The sequence below is a fragment of the Malania oleifera genome, chromosome 3 (genome assembly GCF_029873635.1).
Source record: "Malania oleifera isolate guangnan ecotype guangnan chromosome 3, ASM2987363v1, whole genome shotgun sequence".
In the NCBI taxonomy this organism is placed as follows: domain Eukaryota; kingdom Viridiplantae; phylum Streptophyta; class Magnoliopsida; order Santalales; family Ximeniaceae; genus Malania; species Malania oleifera.
The window spans coordinates 66,467,405-66,490,322 of NC_080419.1; the positions used below are offsets into that span (position 1 = coordinate 66,467,405).

Below are 22,918 nucleotides of genomic sequence, written 5' to 3' on the forward strand. Positions count from 1 at the left end.
AAGGATTTCACCATATCATGTGAAAGGAAGTCATCAGTTGATCAAGAGTAGCACTAGGTGGATGTTCCTAGATTTGTGTCAAAACTAATTGGTAAGGGAATTATTGAAGTCCAATCCATGTGTGAATAATTTTCTAATACAAATTTTCCTTCGCTTTGACTTGTGGCTAAAGAAAGATTTATTGTTGTAAACATGTGTATCCTTTTCATTTACCTTGTACCATTATGCCATATTATTCATTGAACCTTAATACACTACTGATTACAATAAATGTTATCTTACCCGAATGAAAGAGATGAGGAGTTAAATACTTTAGAATAACCTTTAAAAATGATTAAAGCATGAAGATTAGAGGTATAAAAGGTATGGGTAGTAGATTCTAATTCTGGCTTATTATAGGATAAACAGGAGTATTTTACTGTATAGTGTCTTCTTCACCTTATCCCTAAGCATGGGAAAACTTCTTAACTTCTAAACTTGTATGATTCGAGAAGGATTGCGGCAATAACCAACAAAGTTAGATCAAACAAACCATATTCACTTGTTTATCAAATGTTAGATTCCTTGTTTTTCTAAAAAATGCTTTCAAAAATCTAAAATTATTGTATTTTTTAGTGATTTTCTTGATTTTAATTGACAGGTGATGAAACCCAAAATTTTATAAAACTAATGCATTTCATCATACTTTTCAATTCAAATTCTCTTTTTTCAAAACTCACCATTTTCACTTTCTTGAAAGACTAGTAATACAAACCCAATCCCCCTTTCTTAAACTTTGATTTTTTAGATTGGTAATACAAGTTCAACTTTTTCAAGTCAATTGTTTTCACCATCCATCATCATTGTCATCATTATTATCTTGTTGTCTTCAAATTTATGGTTCTGAGGCCAACCCCTTATTAGAGCAATACTTTTTGCTCCTCAGAGCCATGTTGGAGTGCTTAGGCAGTGATACTAACATTGGAGAACCAAAAGGTGTCTTTTTTCTTTTTCTTTTTCATTTTTTATTTTCTTTTCTTTTAAAGGCTTACATACATAATTGCGGTAGCTATTTTATAAATTGGTATCAATAAGGGTGCTAGTTGGCTAACTATCATTATTATGGTTAGTTAATCACCATCCCTATGCACAAATGCACTCCCAAACTCAAATTTTAGTCTTTGTAGGCCTTTTACAGGGTCTTTTCTTTATTTTCCTTGTATTTTCAAAAAGATAAGGTGGTGTCAAATTTCATACCAAAGGCTTTATGAAAATCCAAGATATCAAAATTAGTTTTTTCTTGACCAATTATTGTCCATTATACTTTATTTAATTGACAAACCTTAGAGTTTATTCAATTCAATCTTGAACAAAATTGGGTGTCTACAACCCCTTTTATAGTTAATAATTGCTCTTAAAGCGGGTAATGATTAGGGGCATTGTTTATGTAATCATTGTGCACAACCAATGATGTAACATTTAGTCAAATAGTCAGCCACATCACACATCCCAAAGAAATTTGGATTCATAAAGGAAGGTGAACAAAGTCAATTACAGTGAATGTTGAGGTCAAAGACAAAGAGTTTTCTTATGTGATAAGAGTCTATTAGGCAAATAATATTTATGGATAACTTTAATTAAGACAAGGAATTGCGATACTACTTGTCACTCCAAGTTTGACTAGGTGAATAGAATATTTCTTTTCCTTGTCTTGTAAGGACACCTCTTAAAATATTCACATAATGTGACTAATACATTACTTTTGTTGATTCAAATGCATAGCAAAAACATATAATTCGAATCAGAATGAGTAATGCAAGCAACCAATGATGAATATATGAAACAAGAAATCACAATGAGAATAAAGGAAAGTAATAAAATCAATGACACAAGAAATTATGTGGTTCGGCAATGTGCTTATGTCCACGGGAGTAAGCGGCTAATTTTCACTATCAGATTGTAAAAGCTGACATCAAGGGTTACAAATAAAGTTATATATCTAACCCTATGTGCACTCAAGAATTAGAATACATCTAAAAGAATTATGTAGCAAATCCCAAAGGAAAAACCTCTAAATCCCCTAATCTACTGATCTCCAAGTTCAACAATCCGTAACCTTCGCCGAACGAAACCGTTGACGATTTCAGGAAAATTGCCGACGACTAAATGCCAAGAGTTGTTCTTGTTGCAGATTGAAACCATCAAAGGTTTAGGGTAACCATGGAAAATTTGATACTAAGAGCAAACTGTCGCTCATATCATTGACCAAACAGTCAACGGTTTGATTCTGCAACTAGCTTCCGTGTACTTTGCATCACCATGCTTTCCAGGCATATGCATTCCACTCAATATGAGCCACATCTCAAATAATCTCCACTTTGGCAAATATTCACCACTCAGGAGAAATATGAAAGCATAACCTACTGCTCCTCCTAGGAGAGTAGATTGGGACCGCCTCCTGTCTAGCACTTGGAGACATCGATCAAGTTCAAGCAATGCTTGAACTTGTCTGTTGTAACAAGCTTTGTCAACATATCAGCTGCATTTTCAGATTTGTGAACTTTCTCAAGTAGAAGTTAACCTGAAGCAATTAGTTCCCTGTTCCTTTGAAACCGCATACCAATGTGTTTTGTCCTCACATGATACACTTGATTCTTCACCAACTAGATGGCACTCTGACTATCACAGTACAGTCGAACTCCACTTTGCTAGACACCTAGCTCCTTGACCAAACCTGTAAAGAACAACACTTCCTTGGCAGTCTCAGCCACTGCCATGTACTCCGACCCAGTAGTAGATGAGGCAATAAATGACTGCATCATAAACCTCCAACAAATAGGTCCTACCACAAGTGTGAATACATACCATGTGGTAGACCTCCTCTCATCCAAGTATCCTACATAGTCAGCATCCACATACCCTACCAATAATGGATCACTTTGTTGTCTACTAAATTTGATGTCATATCCGATTGTACCCCTCAAGTACCTGAGAATCCACTTGACTACATTCCAATACAATCAACCTAGATATGAAAAGAACTTGCTCACCATGCTAACAGCTTGTGCCAGGTCTGGCCTCGTACATACCCTGGCATACATCAGACACCCCCACTGCACCGGCATAGGGGAACTTTGACATGTCACAAACCTCATCGTTCATATTTGGGCACTATGCGGTAGACAACCTATACTCACTAATGGTGTACTCACCGGTTTGGCATTAGCCATGCTAAACCTCTCCAATACCTTCTCCACATAGCTGCCGTGAGATAACCACAATCTCCCTTTAGCTTTGTTCCTGTGAATCTCCATGCCAAGAATTCTCTTGGTTGCACCCAAGTCTTTCATGTCAAACTTTTTACCCAATAGAGTGTTCAACCGATTCACCTTAGTTATGTTTTTCATAGCAATCAGCATGTCATCGACAAGAATCAAGAGAAATACGAGAGAACCATCCTCAAGACTCCTCACATAAGTGCAGCAATTGTACTCACACCTTCTGTAGCTGATATAGATCATATAGGCGTCAAACTATTTGTACCATTGCCTCAGAGACTTCTTCTGCTCGTAAAGTGACTTCTTCAATTTACAAACCAAATGCTCCTGTCCAGGTTGGCAAAACCCTTCTATTTGTATCATGTAAATCAACTCCTCCAACTCACCATGGAGGAACACCATCTTTATGTCCATATACTCTAGATGCATGTCGTATTGTGCCACTAATCCCAAAACTAAACTGATGGAAGTGTGTCAGACAACAGGGGAGAAGATTTTAGTATAATCAACTCCCTTCCTCTGTGAGTATCCCTTTGCTACCAACAAAGCAATGAACTCATCTCTTCCCAGTTGGATGCTCTACCAAGTCCCACATTTGGTTCTTATGTAGTGATTTCATATCCTCCACTACAGTTTCCATCCAACTACCTTTCTCTTGGATGTTTAGTGCCTCCTAAAAGGCAATAGGATCCCCACTGCTGGTGATAAGTGCATGAGACACCACCATGAGAGGTGGCCTAACGATGCGTCTAGGTCTTCCTACAACTATACTACACTGGTGCTGGTCTCCCGAGCTAAAGCTCCATGCATTTCTGCCCTGAGTACAACATGCTCATTGCTGCTACATTTCTCTAGCATCTGTTTCTTTTCTTCTTCCTGATTACTCTGCAACATGGCTTTCTTATTGAAAACCACATTCCTATTGATCACCAAATGTGAATTTAGGTGTAATCCCAAGAGGGGGGGTGAATGTGATATTTTAAAATCTAGGTCTCTTAAGTCCTAATTTTGAAAACTTACAGTCACACAACCACAAGCTACTTGACAATCGGCTCAGTATTTCTCAACTTATCAATTTAATGTGTGACTTTATCAGGCAAACAATATTACCCAATTACTTAACAAACACAACAAATAATTAAGTGCAAGCAAAAATTAAAAGAGTTAAGGGAAGAGAGATGCAAACACAACTTTTATGAGGTTCGGCCAACCCAGCCTACATCCTTGCCTTGGGTAAACTACCCAAGGATTCCACTATACTGCTACTTAACTTGGCATGGAGCTTCCCATTACAATCTGCTCCTTATAAGAGATGTAGCTATCTCCTAATCCGCTGCATACAAAAGGTGTAGCTTCCTCTTCATGATTCACAAACCGAACCACTAATACAATTAACAAATAAATATTCTTGAACACTCAAACACTTCTCAATAAGCTAATGAGTACAATCAGCCCTAAGCACTCTCACAAAATATAATATGAAGCTCAAAAGAGAATATATTTTTCTCAATGATGTATGCAAAGATATGATCTTTATATGAAAAATATATGTATATGAGATGCTTCGAAGATCTACACTTTATTCAATATCTCCCAAAAATAATTTGTTTAAAATATATGCTTGGAGATTTAAGAGTTTGATTTCAAATAACCTTTTGCAAGAATAAAATATAAGATCCCTTTAATAATATCCTTGAATATCACACAGATCTAAGTTCTTATTTTCAAATACTTTATGCAAGAATAATAAACTATAGATTCTTTGAATAAAAATATATACTTGGATATCACAAAGATTTAAGTTCTAGAATACTTTTCCCAAAATATTTTTCAAGCAAATATATATATATATATATATAGCGAGAGAGAGAGAGAGAGAGAGAGAGAGAGGAAAAAAGTTCTGTTTCTCCCAAAAAGATTTTTGGATAAAACGAATAAGGAATAGATAACAGTTTAACAATAAGATTGAATGCCCAATAAAAGACTTTACCAAACCTCAAGATCAAACTAGTTTTCCGTAAGATGATATGAGTGTAAGCACTTGGATCATGAAGATGATGTTAACGAATTGCCCAAACTTGATGTTAATGCTTTGGAATGCAGACAAAGTTAGCTAAAGCTATGCAAAAGTCTCTCTAACGTATTTCTTCTTGCTTCTTAGTGTTTCCCTAGGGTTGAGGGCTGGTTTAAATAAGTATTCGCAGCCTTTGATCAATTTTCAACCATTGGATCATTTAATTATAAAAGTTTGGTTCGTTTCTACACTAAAGCACCGTTCTGCGCCACAAACTTGTCTATGAGTGGATACATTCATCGCTAAGTGTCCTTCATGCATTCATCAACGAGACTAAAGGATTCGTTGACCGAATCCCAGTGGTCTATCTGAGAAAATCAAGGTCTTGGTATTTTCTCGTCTACAAGATGACTCACTAGTCAACGAGTGTACTGCACTCGCTCATCGATGACTCCATATTGCTAGTGAACGAGTGCCCTTTTTTTCTGCCTTATGATCCTTCTAAAATGCAAATCCACCCTATAACAAATGCATATGAATAAGTTATGAAAATCATGAATTATAGGGTCAATCTATATGTCATTTTGAGTTTCACAACATATCTTATGAGTTATGTAAATACAATCAAACCTATTGTGAATCACAACCGAAAATCTGGATTTTCTTTATCCTTCTGCTCTCCGGCTTCCATGGATTGAGTCAAGTGGTATGTACTTCGTGTTCCTTTTGGCTTCCATAGCATACTTACCCTTCATGCATGCTAAGTTATGATCATGTTCAACATCTCAATGCACACGTAAAATACAAAGTGATTTGTCATTATCAAAACAAGATTGGACTCATAGAATCAACAATATCCCCATTTTTTATGATGACAAATACACGAGCAAAAATAGGTTAAGCCTAATAAGGCTCCCCACAGGATAATGCATGATTTATACTATAGCAATGTGTTCCACACATATTTTAGAATATGACATATGAACCAATTTACACAGTTTAGTCTCTCCAAATTTTATTACTTAATATATGCTCGATTTTGCAATATGCTTGTTTCCATTTCTCTCTGTTGCTCTAAAAATTATTTTTTCTCTAGAAAATATCTCTCCCTCTTTTGATCTTGAAAAAAAAAATTTGCTCTAGTAAATATCTCTCCCCTTTTTGACATCAATCAAAAAGGTATACAAAAAAATATACAAACTTAAATATCTCTCCCTTTTGTTAAAAAAATTTATCTCTCCCCCTTTCTTAAAATATAGTTGTTTTGTAAAAGCAATTTTCATGTTGAACATACACCAGTATTTCAATCAACATTTATTCAGGCAGGCAAGCAATTCAGTTCATTAAAGTCCAAAAGTCATGTGTGTATCAACATGTATCATATATCCATAAAACATTTAACATGCAATTCTCTATAAATAGAAATTACTTAAATTTAATTTTAATTGCTCACCCTCAGTTATGTATTCTAATATATCTCTAGGCAACTTCTCTACTATACATCAAGCCTAATTCATGCCTAATTTGGATAAACTTATCCTCCTGAAGTGGATTCTTGAATATGTCTGTCCATTGTTCATTTGTGCACACAAACTCAAGTGTCACATCCCCCTTTTACACATGGTCGTGAAGAAAGTGATATGTAATTTCTATGTGGTTAATTCGTTAGTGTGATATGGGATTCTTTGAGATATTTATTCTACTAGTATTATCACATTTTATAGGAACAGTATCATAGTGCAATCCATAGTCCATGAGTTCTTACTTCATATATAGCGTTTGAGCACAACAACTTCCAGCCGCTATGTATTCTACCTCAGCTGTGGACAATGCAACTATGTTCTATTTCTTGGAGAACCAAGAAACTAAGGATTGTCCTAAAAAGTGACAAGTGCTGCTCATGCTTTTTCTATCCACTTTACTACCGACAAAGTCAGCATTAGAATGACTGACAAGCTCAAGGGAAGTGTACTTAGGATACCATAATCCAAGTTCAATAGTCCTAATAAGGTATCTATGTATTCATTTAACTGCTAATAGATGTGACCGTTTAGGTGTAGTATGAAATCTTGTGCACAAGCATACGCTAATCATAATATTAGCTCTGCTAGCAGTCAGGTATAACAGGCTACCTATCATTCCATGGTAAAGCTTAACATCCACTGGTATACCTTGCTTATCTATATCTAATTTTGTGGAAGAATTCATAGGCGTTCTTAAAATTTTACCATCTTCCATATTAAACTTTTTGAGCAAGTCTCTAATGTATTTTGATTAGTTTATAAAAATTCAATGTTTTTCCTATTTGATTTAAAGTCCTAGAAAGAAGTTAAGTTCACCCATCATGCTCATTTCAAGTTCACTTTGCATGTAACTGCCAAACTCATTACACAACTCTTCGTTTGTTGCTCCAAAATTAATATCATCTACGTATATTTGTACTACGAGCAAATTATCATTTTTAGCCTTTATAAAGAGTGTTGTGTCGATCTTCCCTGTAGTAAATCCATTATCTAGTAGAAAACCACTAAGCCTTTCATACCAAGCTCTAAGAGCTTGCTTCAATCCATACAAGGCTTTAGTCAATCTATAAACATGATTTGGAAATTTGTGGTTTTCAAATCCTAGGGGTTGTTCAACATAAATTTCCTCATTTATATAACCATTTAAATTCGCTTTTGACATCCATTTGATATAATTTGAAATTCTTAAAAGTAGCATATGCCAGTAACATCTAAATGGCTTCCAGTCTAGCTACAGGAGCAAATGTCTCCTCAAAATCTATGCATTTCTCCTAGTTATATCCTTAAGCTACTAGTCTCGCTTTGTTTCTAATTACTATGTCATTTTCATCTTTTTTGTTCTTATAGACCCATTTTGGTCCAATAACTGTATGATTATCAGGTATAGGAACTAATGTTCAAACTTTACTTCTCTCAAATTGATTTAATTCATCTTGCATAGATATCACCCATGATTCATCCTCAATTGCTTCACTCACATTCTTAGGTTCTTCTTGTGACAATAATGCAAAGTGGCTAAACATATTTCTAAGTGATGATCATGTAGTTACTCCACGTGATGGTTCACCTATGATTTGATCTCCGGGGTGATTCCTTACATACTTCCATTCCCTAGGTAGTTCATAAATATCTCTTTCTACTTGAATATTCTCATAAGATGTTTCCTTTATTTTAGTGTTCTAATCTAAATTATTTTCAATAAACAATTTTTCTAATTCCTCACTTATCTCAAAATTATCCTCATCAGACCTTCCTGAGAAAGGATTGAACTCATCAAAGACTGCATGAATGGACTCTAGTACGGTCAATGTTCTCTTGTTATAGATCCTATAGGCGTTACTGTCTAAGGCATAACCTAGAAAGATACGCTCATCAGATTTTGCGTCAAATTTTCCTAGGTGCTCATTATCTCTAAGAACAAAAAATTTACATCCAAAAACATGAAGGTATGAAATATTAGGTTTATGACCTTTCCAAAATTCATAGGGGGAGTAGGCCTAATTAGGACTCTATCCAATACATAGCTAGCAATGCTCACTGCTTCGGCCCAAAAATATTTAGGTGACTTGAATTCATTTAGCATCGTTCTACTCATTTCCTATAGAGATTCGTTCTTTCTCTCAACTACTCTATTTAGTTGTGGTGTCCTAGGTGCCGAAAAATTATAAGAGATTCCTAGTGAGTTACAGTATTCTTCCATACCCTGCTTTTTGCATGCTTCATCTTTATGTACAAGAAACAATACCCATGTGAATCTAGAATAGTCGTCAACAATGACGAATGCATATAACGTACCTTCTAGACTTCGAGTTTGATTATGACCAAATATATCTAAGTGCAACATTTGAAGTGGCCTAGTGGTGGAGATAACTTTCTTCTTCTTAAAAGTAGATCTAGTTTGATTTTCTAGTTGGTATGCATCACATATTTTTTCTTTCACAAACTTAGTTCTAGGTAAACCCTTAACTAATTCTCCTTGAACTAGTTTAGATAATAAGTCTATGTTTGCATGTCCTAATCTCCTATGTCAAATCTTGCCTCATTTACAGTAGAAAAGCAAGTTACATGTTGAGAAACAAGATTATCAAAGTTAGTGGTGTAGGCATTTTCATGACGATCAGCAATAAACAATATTTCATTTTCATATTTATTCTCTATAGTGCATTTGTCATGTTCAAAGGAAACCCTATAACCTTTATCACACAACTGACCTATACTTAACAGGTTATGTTTTAGACCATCTACTAATAACACATTATCAATAACAAGGGAAGGTTCCTTACCAACGTTATCTACTCCAATGATTCTACCTTTTGCATTGTCATCGAAGGTGACAAATCCTCCATCCTTAGGTGTGATGGATGGGAACTTTGCTTTATCTTGGGTCATGAGTTGAGAGCATCCACTATCCATATACCATTTGTCCTTTGAAGCAAATGATCTCAAGCACACCTGCATTGGACATTTAATTGAATAATTTTGGTACCCATATTTTCTTGGGTCCATAAGGGTTAGTGCTCGACTCTCCTTTGAATTTCTAGACCTTCTTAATTTTAACATCTTTATTCTTAAAAGGACAATCAAATTTTATGTGACCTAACTTCTTGCATTTAAAACATGTAGTATATCTATAAGATTCTTTAAATGGAACATAAAATTTTGACTCTCTCATAAAGTGACCCATGTAAGGTGTTTCTGTTTTAGGTTTTCCTTTCCATAGAAACCAAGACCTTCCTTATCTAGAGAATTTCTTTGAGCTCCAAGAAGTCTTTCAAAATTATTTTGACCTTCTGTGAATTTATCAATAATTTTAGATTTGTCTTCCAAATTTATTTTTAACTCCTCAATTTTCAAATCTTTTTCTTTTATTAAAGAGGCATGAGAGTCATTTTGTTTATCCAATAGCTTTGAAAATTCCTTTAATTTGAATTTCAAATCATAATTTTTCTTAGTCATTTTCTCAAGCATTTTAAGAGTATACAGATATTCCTATTACAATTCATCATACGAAATCATGCTATCATCATTATCAAAATCACTAGAATAATATGATGATGCGAAGCAAAATGATTATACCTCATGATCTTAATGTGCCATTAGACACAGATTAGCAATCTGATCGTCGCTAGATTCAAAGTCTGAACTACTAGTACTGTGTCTGAACCAACCAACCTTTAGTGTCTTCTTCTTCTCTTTGGACACTTTCTTTAGCTAAGGAAAATCTGGCTTGATGTGTCCAACTTCTTTACAATTATATCATGTAGGATGATAATCCTTTTGCTTCCTTCAGCTTGACTCTCCTTTTTCTATTTTTGAGTCCCTAAGTTTTATGGTATGCTTCCTATTCTTTTTCAGGAACTTTAGGAACTTCTTAGTTAGAAGAACCATATTGTCTTTTGATTCTAAACAACTCTCTTCACTGGAATTGCTGGATAATGCTTTGAGGGCTGTTACTTTTTTAGTTTTGTTATGCTCACTCAGTCATTCATTTATTGTTAATTTGTATGTGATGAGCGACCTGATCAACTCATCTAGTGTCATTGCTTTTAGGTTCTATCCTTCTGCTATGGCTCTAGCCTTCGCCTCCTAGACTGGTGGTAGACCCCTAAGAATTTTCCTGATCATTTCATAAGTAGGGCATGTCTTACCAAGAAGAGCATGCAATGAATTTGTGATGTGGGTGAACGTGGTGTACATAGATTGGATTAATTCACTAGAAGACATTTTAAATGCTTCGTATTCCCTTGTAAGCATGTCTATTCTATAGTCTTCTACATCTTTAGTGCCTTCATATGTGACTTCTAATTTATCCCATATTTACTTAGCAGTTGTACACACCATGACCCTATTAAATTCATTTACGTCTAAAGCACAATATAAAAGATTCATTGCAATAGCATTTATTTGAAGAGCTTTCATGTCCTTATTTGTATATTCATCTTTAGTCTTAGGTATATTTTTTCTCTCATAATTTTCATAGGAATATGATTTCCTCTAGAGAAAAATTTCCATACTTTCCAATCAGCATTTTGAAGAAAGATTCGCATTCTTGGTTTCCAGTATGTGTAGTTAACAACACAAAAAATAGGTGGTCATGTGGATGAGTGTCCCTCACCAAATGGGTGTGTCATCGTAATCTTTTACAAAAGAATATTTAAAACTAGTGCAACCTCGCTCTGATACCAAATGTGAATTTAGGTGTAATCCCAAGAGGGGGGGGGGGTGAATTGTGTATTTTAAAATCTAGGTCTCTTAAGTCCTAATTTTGAAAAATTACAATCACCCAACCACAGGCTACTTGACAATCAACTCAGTTTTTCTCAACTTATCAATTTAATGTGTGACTTTATCAAACAAACAATATTAAGCAATTACTTAATAGACACAACAAAAAAGATAATTAAGCGCAATGGGAAATTAAAAGAATTAAGGGAAGAGAGATGCAAACATGATTTTTACGAGGTTCGGCCAACCCTGGCCTACGTCCTCACCTTGGGAAAACTACCCAAGGATTCCACTATACTGCTCCTTAACTTGGGACGAAGCTTCCCATTACAATCCGCTACTTACAAGAGTCATAGCTCTCTCCTAATCCGTTGCTTACAAGAGGTGTAGCTTCCTCCTCACGATTCACAAACCGAACTGTTAATACAATTAACAAATAAATATTCCTGAACACTTAAACACTTCTTAATAAGCTAATGAGTACAATCAGCCCTAAGCACTCTCACAAGATATAATATGAAGTTCAAGAGCGAATATATTTTTCTCAATGATGTATGTAAACATATGATCTTTATATGAAAAATATATGTGTATGAGATGCTTCAAAGATCTACACTTTATTTAATATCTCCCAAAAATAATTTTTTTAAAATATATGCTTTGGAAATTTGAGAGTTTGATTTCAAATAACCTTTTGCAAGAATAAAATATGAGATTCCTTTAATAATATCTTTGAATATCACACAAATCTAACTTCTTGCTTTCAAATATTTTATGCAAGAATAATAAACTATAAAATCTTTGAATAAAAATATATACTTGAATATCACAAAGATTTATGTTTTAGAATACTTTTCCCAAAAGATTTTTCAAGAAAATATACATATATAGGAAAATAGGTTTCTTTCTCCCAAAAAGAATTTTGGATCAAACGAATAAGGAATAGATAACAGTTTAGCAATAAGATTGAATGCTCAATAAAAGACTTTACCAAACCTCAAGATCAAACCTGTTTTTCGTAAGATAGTATGAGTGTAAGCACTTGGATCTTGAAGATGACGTTAATGAATTGCCCAAATTTGATGTGAATGCTTTGGAATGAAGGCAAAGTTAGCTAAAGCTATGCAAAAGTCTCTCTAACGTATTTCTTCTTGCTTCTTAGTGTTTCCTTAGGGTTTAGGGTTGGTTTAAATAAGTATTCTCGGCCTTTGATCAATTTTTAACCGTTGGATCATCTAATTAAAAAAATTTTGACTGTTTCTGTGCTGAAGCATCATTCTGCGCCACGAACTCATCGACGAGTGGATACATTTATCACCGAGTGTCCTTTATGCATTCGTCAATGAGACCAGGGGATTCATCAACAAGTGGCCTATCAAAGAAAATTAGGGTCTTGATATTTTCTCATCGACGAGATGACTCACTAGTCGACGAGTGTACTACACTCGCTCGTCGTAGACTCCATGTGACTAGTTAATGAGTGCCCTCTTTTTCTGCCCTATGATCCTTCTAAAATGCAGATCCACCCTATGATAGATGCATATGAATATTTCATGAAAAACATGCATCCTAGGGTCAATCTATATGTCATTTTGAGTTTCGCATCATATCTTATGAGTTATATAAATACGATCAAACCTAATGTGAATTACAACTTAAAATCTGGATTGCCTCTATCCTTCTACTCTCCGACTTCCATGGATTGAGTGGAAGGGTATGTACTCTGTGTTCCTTATTACTTCCATAGCGTACTTACCCTTTATGCATGCTAAGTTATGATCTTGTTCAACAGTTCACAGGTAAAATACAAAGTGATTTGTCATTATCAAAACAGGATTAGACTCATAGAGTGAACACCACCCTTTTTATCACTGGATCCCACAGAATGAACCATTTCACACCATTCTGATACCCCATAAAGATGCACCATCTAGACTTTGCCTAAAACTTTGATCTCTCCTCTCCAGGAATGTGTGCATAGGTTGGACACACAAATACTCTCAAGCCGAAGTAGTCTACCTCATTACCTGTCCATACCTCCTCAGCAACTTTCCTATCTTGTGATGCCCTCGGTGATTGGTTAATCAAGAAATAACTCATACTCACCGCCTCATCCCAGCAATTCATAGCAAGCCCAGCATTCAACCTGAGACACCAAGCCCTTTTAGCTAGGGTGTTGTTCATCCTTTACATCACACCACTTTTTTGTGGTATCCGAAGTACGGTAAAATGTATCCTAATGTCATGCTACTCGTAATACTCTCTGAAACATGAGTTTGTGTACTCAGTGCCATTGTCTAACCTAAGGCACTTAATAATTCTCCTAGACTGGTTTTCCAGCTTAGCTTTCCATAATTTAAACTTGGCAAACGTCTCCAACTTGTGCCGCAGAAAGTACACCCACACCTTTCGTGAGTAATCATCGATGAAACTCACAAAATACACAGGCCCCCTTTCGTAATGCCACTCTCACGAGCCCCAAACATTCGAGTGAATGTAGACAAGTGTTCCCTCTATTTTTTGTGTGGTTGTCATGAATTGAACCCTATTCTGCTTCCCAAGCATACAATATTTGCATAAATCTAGCTAATATGTTTTGACCCTCTTCAAAAGATTTATCTTATGAAGCTCCTTCATTCCACACTCACCCATATGCCCTAACTACATATGCCATAAAACAGTATTGTCAGACTCAAACTCTATAGGTGCAGCTCCACCTACAACTATAGTACCCAATAATGTATAGATGTTCCTCAATACTCTCAGCCCCTTCATCACTGTCAGAACACCTTTGTTCACCTTCATTACCCCACCTTCAGACTTGTAACTAAACCTGTTACAATCTAAGGTGCCTAACAAAATCAAATTCTTCCTTAACTCCGATATATGCCTAACATCACATAACACCCTCACTACACCATCATACATCTTGATTCTAATATTCCCTATCCCAACAACTTTGCAGACAACATCGTTTCCCATAAGAACGGAACTAAAACGCACCAATCTATACGTGGTGAACTAGTACTTGTTGTGCGTCATATGGTAAGAGCACGCTGAGTCTAAGATCCAAGAATCCGCGAACTTATCTGACCTAGATGAAACCGAGAGCATATCATCATCACCACTCCCAGAGTCTCCTTCTTTCGCTACATTCATTGTGTTTGTTGAACCTTATTTGTTTTCATCATTCCCATTCTCCCTTTCTAGACAATCGAGTTTTATGTGCCCCTTTCTCCCACGCTTAAAAAGCCACAAGTCGTTCCTCTTCCTAGAATTGGACCAAGCCCTATTGTTACTCCCTTTTGCCACGAGCCCTTCACCTTGAGTATTTTCTTTGTTGACCTTCTTATTTTGATGGAAACTCAACAGGGCACACGTGATATCCTCCAAATCTAGAGTCTCTTTCCCCTATATTAGAGTCTTAACTATATTCTCATACGTAAGAGATGTAGGTAGGGAATTCAATAGCATCAACGCTTTGTCTTCGTCCTCAAACTTCATATCAACCCACTTCAGATCGCTGATGATCTATATAAAATGTTGATGTGTTGATTCAGGTCTGAACCCTCTGCCATCTTAAGCTCATTGAGTCTTTGTTTAAGATACAACTTGTTTGATAAATACTTGGACATGTATTGACTCTCCAATTTCAGCTAAACTACTATGGGCGATTCCTCATCCATGACGTGATAAATCACATCATCGGCTAGAAAAAGCCTAATAGTAGCCATAGCTTTCGCTTCCAATTCCTTCCAACTCGTGTCGTCTATACCTTGCGATTGTTTCCTGTATTGTGCCTTCACCATACCTTGCTACACCAACATGTCCTTAACCCTCCTCTGCCAAAGTCTAAAATTTCTCATTCCATCGAACTTACCAATATCAAACTTTGGGCCATTGCAACAAATAGCTCTAATACCAATTGTTGATTCGAATGCATAGTAGAAACACAAAACTCGAATCGAAACAGGTAATGCAAGTAACCAACAATGAATAAATGAAACAAACAATCACAATGCGAATAAAGGAAAGCAATAAAATTAATGACATAAGACATTACATGGTTCTGCAATGTGCGTACGTCCATGGGAGCAAGCGGTTCATTTTCACTATCAGAATGTAAAAGCTTACATCAAGGGTCACAAATATAGTTTCATATCTAACCCTATGTGCACAGAAGACTTAGAATACATCTAAAAGACTTTTGTAGCAAATCCTAGAGGAAAAACCTCTGAATCTTATAATCTACTGATCTCCAAATTCAAAAATACGTAACATGCACCGAGCAAAACCATCGACGATTTCAAGCAAATCGTTGACGGTTAAATACCAATAGTTATTCCAATTGTAGACTGAAACCGTCGATGCTTTGACATCGAGAGCAAACCTTCACTCATACTGTCAACCAAATAATTAACGGTTTGATCCTGTAACAAGCTTCCTATTTTTTGCATCATCATGCTTTCCCAGCACATGTGTTCCACTCAATATGAGCCACATCTCTTATAACTTTTGACCCTTGCGCCTCCTTATCCTCTTCCTTCCATTTTCCACTCTCCTTATCTCTATCTCTCTATTTATCTCTTTCTTGTTTCCCCTCCTTTCCTTTTCTAATTTATCTCCAATCATGTCCCTTATTTCTCCCTCTTTGTACGACTTCTATAAATTTATATCCTATTTGACCTTATCTTATAAGACACTACATATTTGATAGGGCATCCTATATTTTTAAGGAGGCAATTTAAGTTCCCACACGACATCCACATTGAAAAATAAATAAATTCTCAATTCCTACTTTAGAAGCTATATATTGGAAATAATACTGATTGTGTAATCATATCATATCTACATGAATGTATCATAGGAACATCATGCCTAGTTGTAATCCGACCATCAATACATTGAAGAAATATGAGAGCATAATGGCTAGCTGTAGTCTTACCCTGATCTATATGAAGAGAATATGTTGGAGAAAACTAGAATGAAAAATGAATCCTAGTTAAGAAGTTACACAAAAAAAATATGTTTTAAATGAAACTTGTTGAGAAAAAATACATTTTTGTCATTCAAACAACTTAATTTGTTTGACCTGAAATTTGGGGAACTCCATTCTTTAGGCGGAGGGAATATGTCAAAAAAGAGTGAACTCAAAAATGAGCCCTGATTGAGACGTTAGACACTAGAATAGGTTTAAAAAGAAACTTGTTTGAAAAAAAAACTTAAATTTTTATGGTTTGAAGAGCCTAAAATGACCAAACATGGTTCATTTGTATGAAATTCAAGGATACCATCCTCAAGGTAAAGAGGACATGATGGAAAAGATCATACTCAAAAATAAGTCATAGTTAAGAAGTTAGACACTAAAAAAAAGTTTTAAACTAATAGTTGTGAAAAGAAAAAAAAAAAAAAACCTTATTTTTCTATATGTTGGCCTTGCAAGGTTTAAAATCTTTTTATCTTGTTTTAATGCTAACAAACAAGTGGAATTTAACATATTTGTGTGAGTAATGTTGTTTCAGGGCTCATATATGAGAAAGCAAGGTCAAAGTGCTTACAAGAATCAAATGAAGCTTAAATGAGTCAAAGCATGGATTTAAAGATGATATATGAAACCTTGAAGAATATGAGGACATGAATGATTTGTTGAAAGCCAAGGAATGTTAAAGTCAAAAGAGCCAAAGAAAAGCAAAGTGAGAAAGTTCAAAGAATATGAAAGCTTGAAGAAAAGATGAAAGCTTGAAGAAACAAAACAAAGACTCAAGAACCTAGAATAAGAAAAATTTTAGAAGTTTTCATGTAAGTGCTTTAATGTTTAAAATATCATTTGAAATATTTTGAAGCTCTTAGGTTATCTTAGAACTAGATACTTTTTAAAATACTTGGAAAATATTTTTATAAGGTCAAAAATTATTTTAAAAAGGTTAGAGTCATTTTTGGAATGAAAAGCATCAAAAAGAGTTTTTCCATTTGCTGTCAGTTTTTATATTTGTGTGAGTAGTGTTGTTTCAGGGCTCGTATATGAGAAAGCAAGGTCAAAGTACTCACAAGGATCAAATGAAGTTTAAATGAGTCAAAGCATGGATTTAAAGATGATATATGAAACCTTGAAGAATATGAGGACATGAATGATTTGTTGAAAGCCAAGGAATGTTAAAGTCAAAAGAGCCAAAAAAAAGCAAAGTGAGAAAGCTCAAAGAATATGAAAGCTTGAAGAAAAGATGGAAGCTTGAAGAAACCAAACATGAAGACTCCAGATTCTAAAATGAGAAAAGTTTTAGAAGTTTTCATGTAAGTGCTTTAATGTTTAAAATATCGTTTGAAATATTTTGAAACTCTTAGGTTAACTTAGACCTAGATACTTTTTAAAATACCTGGAAAATATTTTTATAAGGTCAAAAATTATTTTAAAAAAGTTAGAGTCATTTTTGGAATGAAAAGCATCAAAAAGAGTTTTTCCATTTGCTATCAGTTTTTATACAGCCGCATTGAGGTGAATTTTTATCTATAAAAAACTCATTATTTTAAAATGTTGTCAACATAAAAGTTGTAGAATTTTCTCTTAGATTTTATTTGACACAAATAACATCTAATTTTGAGTTATACAAAAAAAGTTATGGCCAAAACATTGAAGCGGGGTCACTGTTGACAGAGAACAAGACAGAACAGGCAGAGAGTTGCAGTAGCAAGTTCAGACAACTGAACTTGCAACTTTAGACGACTGAACCTACGACATCAGACATCTGAAATTTGATTTTAGACATCTGACCCTGTATCTAGCTCTATTTTAAAGGGATTAAAGGAACTTCAGTTGACTGAACTCGAACCTTCAGTCATCTGAACACTGTTCAACGGGAAAATTTTTAAATTCTAATATTTTAAAATATAGTCGTTTGAGCTTCAAACTTTCTAAAATTTTGTGAAACACTTAAAGGAAACTTTTATAACATGGAAACAAGTTTGAAAGCCTATAAATACATGGTTTTTCAAATCAAAACTCATCCAAGAATTGAAAAATCTGCTTGTAAAGCTGAAAGCTCTCTTGTTCTTCCATAGCTCTCTTGTTCACTCATTGAAAAATTCTTTTGTTGAGAATTCTGAAGTGCTGATCCTTTTTTTCTCTGAGTTCCTACTACTAATCCTCTTCTAAGAAGGATATTGGTGAATTCAACACTTGAGCTTCATTGTATTTCATATTGATATTTTACATTTAAAGAATATAGTGCTGAAATTGTACTAACTTGCTCTTTGAGAGAGTATACTTGTACGCAGATCTTATCTTGTGTTTCTTATAGTTCTTTGACGTTCCAAGGGTTGTTTGGATCATTGGCTAAGTAAGGGGACATTGCTTAGAGAGGTGGGCTCTAGCCTATGTAAGGAGTGACCGAACGAGGTAATATCGTTTGGAGAAGGCGGGCTCTAGCCTTAACCAAGGAGTGTTGTAATCGGTATTGTTCCACCCGTCAACGGAACTAAACTAGTGAATCCTTTGGTCGTTGGCCAAAGGCAAGGACGTAGGCTGGGTATAAGCCAAACCTTATAAAAATCTCCGTCTCATTCTTTCTTTCCCTTACTCTTTATTTTCAGCATATTTAAATTGCGTGGATGGTTTAAATTTGAAAATCATATAAGCTACATATATTTGGAAATCAAACAAACTTAAGGTTTAATTTTGATTTGGGTTGCGGAAACCGAAAGGGAGTACATTGGTTACACCATATCTTGTGGAAACCTTACGGGAGTACGTTACTTGGTTAACATCCCAAAGATAAATTTACCAAGAGTTTATTTGAGTTCTAAATATTTGGAAAGAGTGATTTGATTCATCTATACAGGGTTTTACATTAGCAAACATAAATTCTCATTCACTACAAGGCTTGGTTCAAATTTGGCAATTATAAACAAACAACCATCTTGAGTTGTTATATTACCAAAGTGCTGAATACTTTATATCTTGGTTTGGTTGTTTGTTGTTTAACTTGTACTTGGCAAATAAATTGATTGTTTGGCTTGAAGATATTGTTTCATTGATTGGTTGTTTAATTGAGTTATTGATTGGATAAAGGAACTAAGTTCTCGATTGATTAAAGAATTAAACAAACAAGTCAAGAATTGGTTAAAAGAAATAAAGGAAGTTTAAGGTATCTCAAAAGGAATTAAAAGAAATTTTTAAAAGCCAATTCACCCCCCTCCCTTCTTGGGAAGCTATTCCTAATTTCACTATAATTTGAAGAACCCAAAATGATCAAGCATGGTCTATTTGACATAAAATTCAATGGACACCATCCTTTAGGTGGAGGGGATGTGTTAAAGAATACAAGACTCAAAAACTAGTTATAGTCGAAAATTTTGACACCAAAATAGTTTTAAGCTAGAACTTATTAGAAATACCTTGAATTTCGTGATTTGAAGAACTCAAAATGACCAAATATAAATTGTTTGACATGAATTTAAGGAACACCAGCCTCTAGGTGTAAGAGACATTTTAGAAAAATATTGGACTCAAAAATGATCTCAATGGTCAAGTCAGATACTAAAATATGTTTAAATTGAAATTTGTTAAAAAGAACATAGATCATGTGATTCAAAGAACCCAAAATGACCGAACATGGTCCATTTGATGTGAAACTCGAGGGACACCATTTTCTAGGTGGTGTAAACTAGGTGTAAACTAAAACTTGTTTTAAAAAACAGTTATATATCCACACTTCATCTGTCAACATCATACTCAGATAGCCCATTTTAATTTGTTGCCAACTAGTTCGGTGACCTTTTTTAAAAATAAATTAAGTATAGAAAACCAAACCATTGATTATCTAGCCAATCCTTACATTTGAAAAACAAAGTTGATACTTTATTTTAATTTTTTGAAAATACAAAATCAAGGAAAACCTATTTCAAAGAGTTAAAAAGTTTAGGAGTACAATTGTGAATAGGGAAGGTAACTCTTTAAATTTTCAAATAAAATAAAAGAAGTAGCACCTAAAAGCACCCATTTTAAGAATGTTACACTTACCTTGTGTGTGAAGGGGCCTGCTGCGGAATAGCCCTAAGATCTTGCTATAGTACATACGGATAACAAAAAAAAAAAAAACAATCTTGCATACTTAAGTTAAACAAAAATTCGATCTTTTGAACCCGGATCACAATAAAGATTCGATTCTTACAAATCCTAATTACGTGATTAGGATCATACCTGCAAGATCTCTCTGGTTTGATCTCAGATCTGCAAGCACGAAGAAGAACTCTCGAATCTGCAAGAACGAAGAAAAACTTCCGAATCTGCAAGCACAAAGAGGAACTCCCAGATTTGCAAGATCGAAGAAGAACTCTCGATGATGACTAGGGATCTTCTACTGTATTCCTTGAACACGCCTTGCTCCTCAGAGAGTGGGCTTGTCAGCGGTGGCTAGGGTTTGCTTCTTACGAAGATGCCTACCTCTGTGTGTGCGTTTTCATCTAACCCTCGCCATTGAATGGAGCACGTGTATATAGGCTACAGCAAGGACCTCTGGGCAAATATGACTAGGGCTTCCAACATAATTAAGAGTTCCTAATCCAACCTAAATTAACCCTTAATTTCGAGCTCCTATTATTAAATGCTTTTTTATCTCCCCACATAAAGATTACAGATACCCATCAACTAAATTAAATTACTTACAATTTAATTAATTGACATATTAATTCCTTGAGACCTTCCACTTAACTTATTTGATGTGTCAGATTCAAAATCCACCTACAAGGTTTGACACAATCAAAACTTATAAGCTTCCTCAAGCAGGTATCATCAATCCCGATACTGGGACATGGATTCCATCAATAATTAATGTTCACCCTACACGTAATGTCATTACCCGACTCACTGAGTTTATTGACCCATAAAGAATCTCACTCTTCTATGAATCAAAGTAATAAACACTACATGCACCTGTCCAATAATCATATCAGGATTAAGAGCATAAGCACTCATAATAATCATGAGGTATTAATTGTTTTATATAGTCAGTATAAAAACAATTATCCCAATACGGTCTTGTTCAATACACAAAAAGTGTACTAGAATAAGGAGTTGGAACTATACCATTCCCTATAGTCAAGACAAACCTATTAAAACCTTGTGCTACAGTCCTACCAATGGTGTGTCCAATTCCATTTAAGACTATGAACAATAAACTTATATTTAATAAGAACTAATGATCTAATCTTCTGTGTGTAAGTCATACTCTACAAAATAGATCACCTATTATTCTTATTAAAAGAAGCATATGCATAATCATTAAATAGATAATGTCAAGAAAACATTGCTCACAAAGATTCTCATTAAAATGGAATAACTAAAGTAGTTAATAAACAATAAAACTGATTACATAAAGCATGTCTTTTAGTATAAATCTCTAGCAATCTCTCACTTATACTCAAAGCCATGCTGTCATACATCCCACACTCATTCCCTCTACATGACTATCAAAAGTACTAACAGGTAAGCTCTTTGTAAAGAGGTCTACCAGGTTGTTTGTCGATACAATCTTGGTCACCATCACATCACCTCTCTGCACGATATCTCATATCAAGTGATACTTACGCTCGATGTGTTTTTCCCTCTTGTGGGTCCTGGATTCCTTTGAGTTAGCAACTGCCCCGCTATTATCATAGTAAAGTGTAATAGGCAATTGTACCGAAGGCACCACTCCAAGATCCAATAGAAAGTTTCTAAGCCAAACGGCCTCCTTGGCTGCCTCAGAGGTTGCCATATATTCAGCCTCCATAGTGGAATCAGCAACATATGATTGCTTGATACTCCTCCAACTAATAGCTCCACCTCCTAAGGTAAACACATTTCCTGAGGTTGATTTTTTGGAATTCTTATCTGACTAAAAATTTGAGTCTGTGTACCCATTGGGTACTAAACTACTTGCCTGATAAACCAACATATAATCTTTTGTCCTTTTTAGGTACTTGATTATATGTTTTACCACTGTCCAGTGTTCCCACCTTGGGTTAGACTAATATCTGCTAACCATGCCTACGGTAAAACAAATGTCAGGTCTAGAGCAAAGCATAGCATACATGAGGCTTCCTACTACTAATGCATAAGGAACTACCTTCATGTTCTCTACCTCAATCGGTGTTTTAGGACATTGATTCTTGGATATAGAGATTCCATGTCTGAAAGGGAGTAACCCTTTTTTGGAATCCTGCATGCTAAAATGGGCAAGAATCGTATTTATATAAGTAGTTTGTGATAAGACCAACATCCTTTGCTTGCGATCTCACAAAAGCTTGATCCCAAGGATGTGATTGGCTTCTCCCAAGTCCTTTATGTCGAACTGTCTAGATAACCATACCCTAACCGAAGATAATACCCACACATATTTTCCAATGAATAAGATATCATCCAC

At 35.0% G+C, this 22,918-nt stretch overlaps 1 protein-coding gene across 1 annotated transcript in view; it reads right to left on the minus strand.

Moving 5' to 3' along the window:
• Nucleotides 1-3,813: 3,813 nt before the first annotated feature.
• LOC131151343 (uncharacterized) overlaps nucleotides 3,814-22,918 on the minus strand; it is a 21,636-nt gene continuing 2,531 nt past the window's right edge. Inside the window, exons 4-7 of the mRNA XM_058102585.1 lie at nucleotides 20,700-20,801; nucleotides 20,536-20,579; nucleotides 4,032-4,176; nucleotides 3,814-3,930 (exon numbers count right to left, since the gene is read on the minus strand). Coding sequence (XP_057958568.1) covers nucleotides 3,814-3,930; nucleotides 4,032-4,176; nucleotides 20,536-20,579; nucleotides 20,700-20,801 — 408 coding nt within the window. The remainder of the gene's footprint in view (nucleotides 3,931-4,031; nucleotides 4,177-20,535; nucleotides 20,580-20,699; nucleotides 20,802-22,918) is intronic.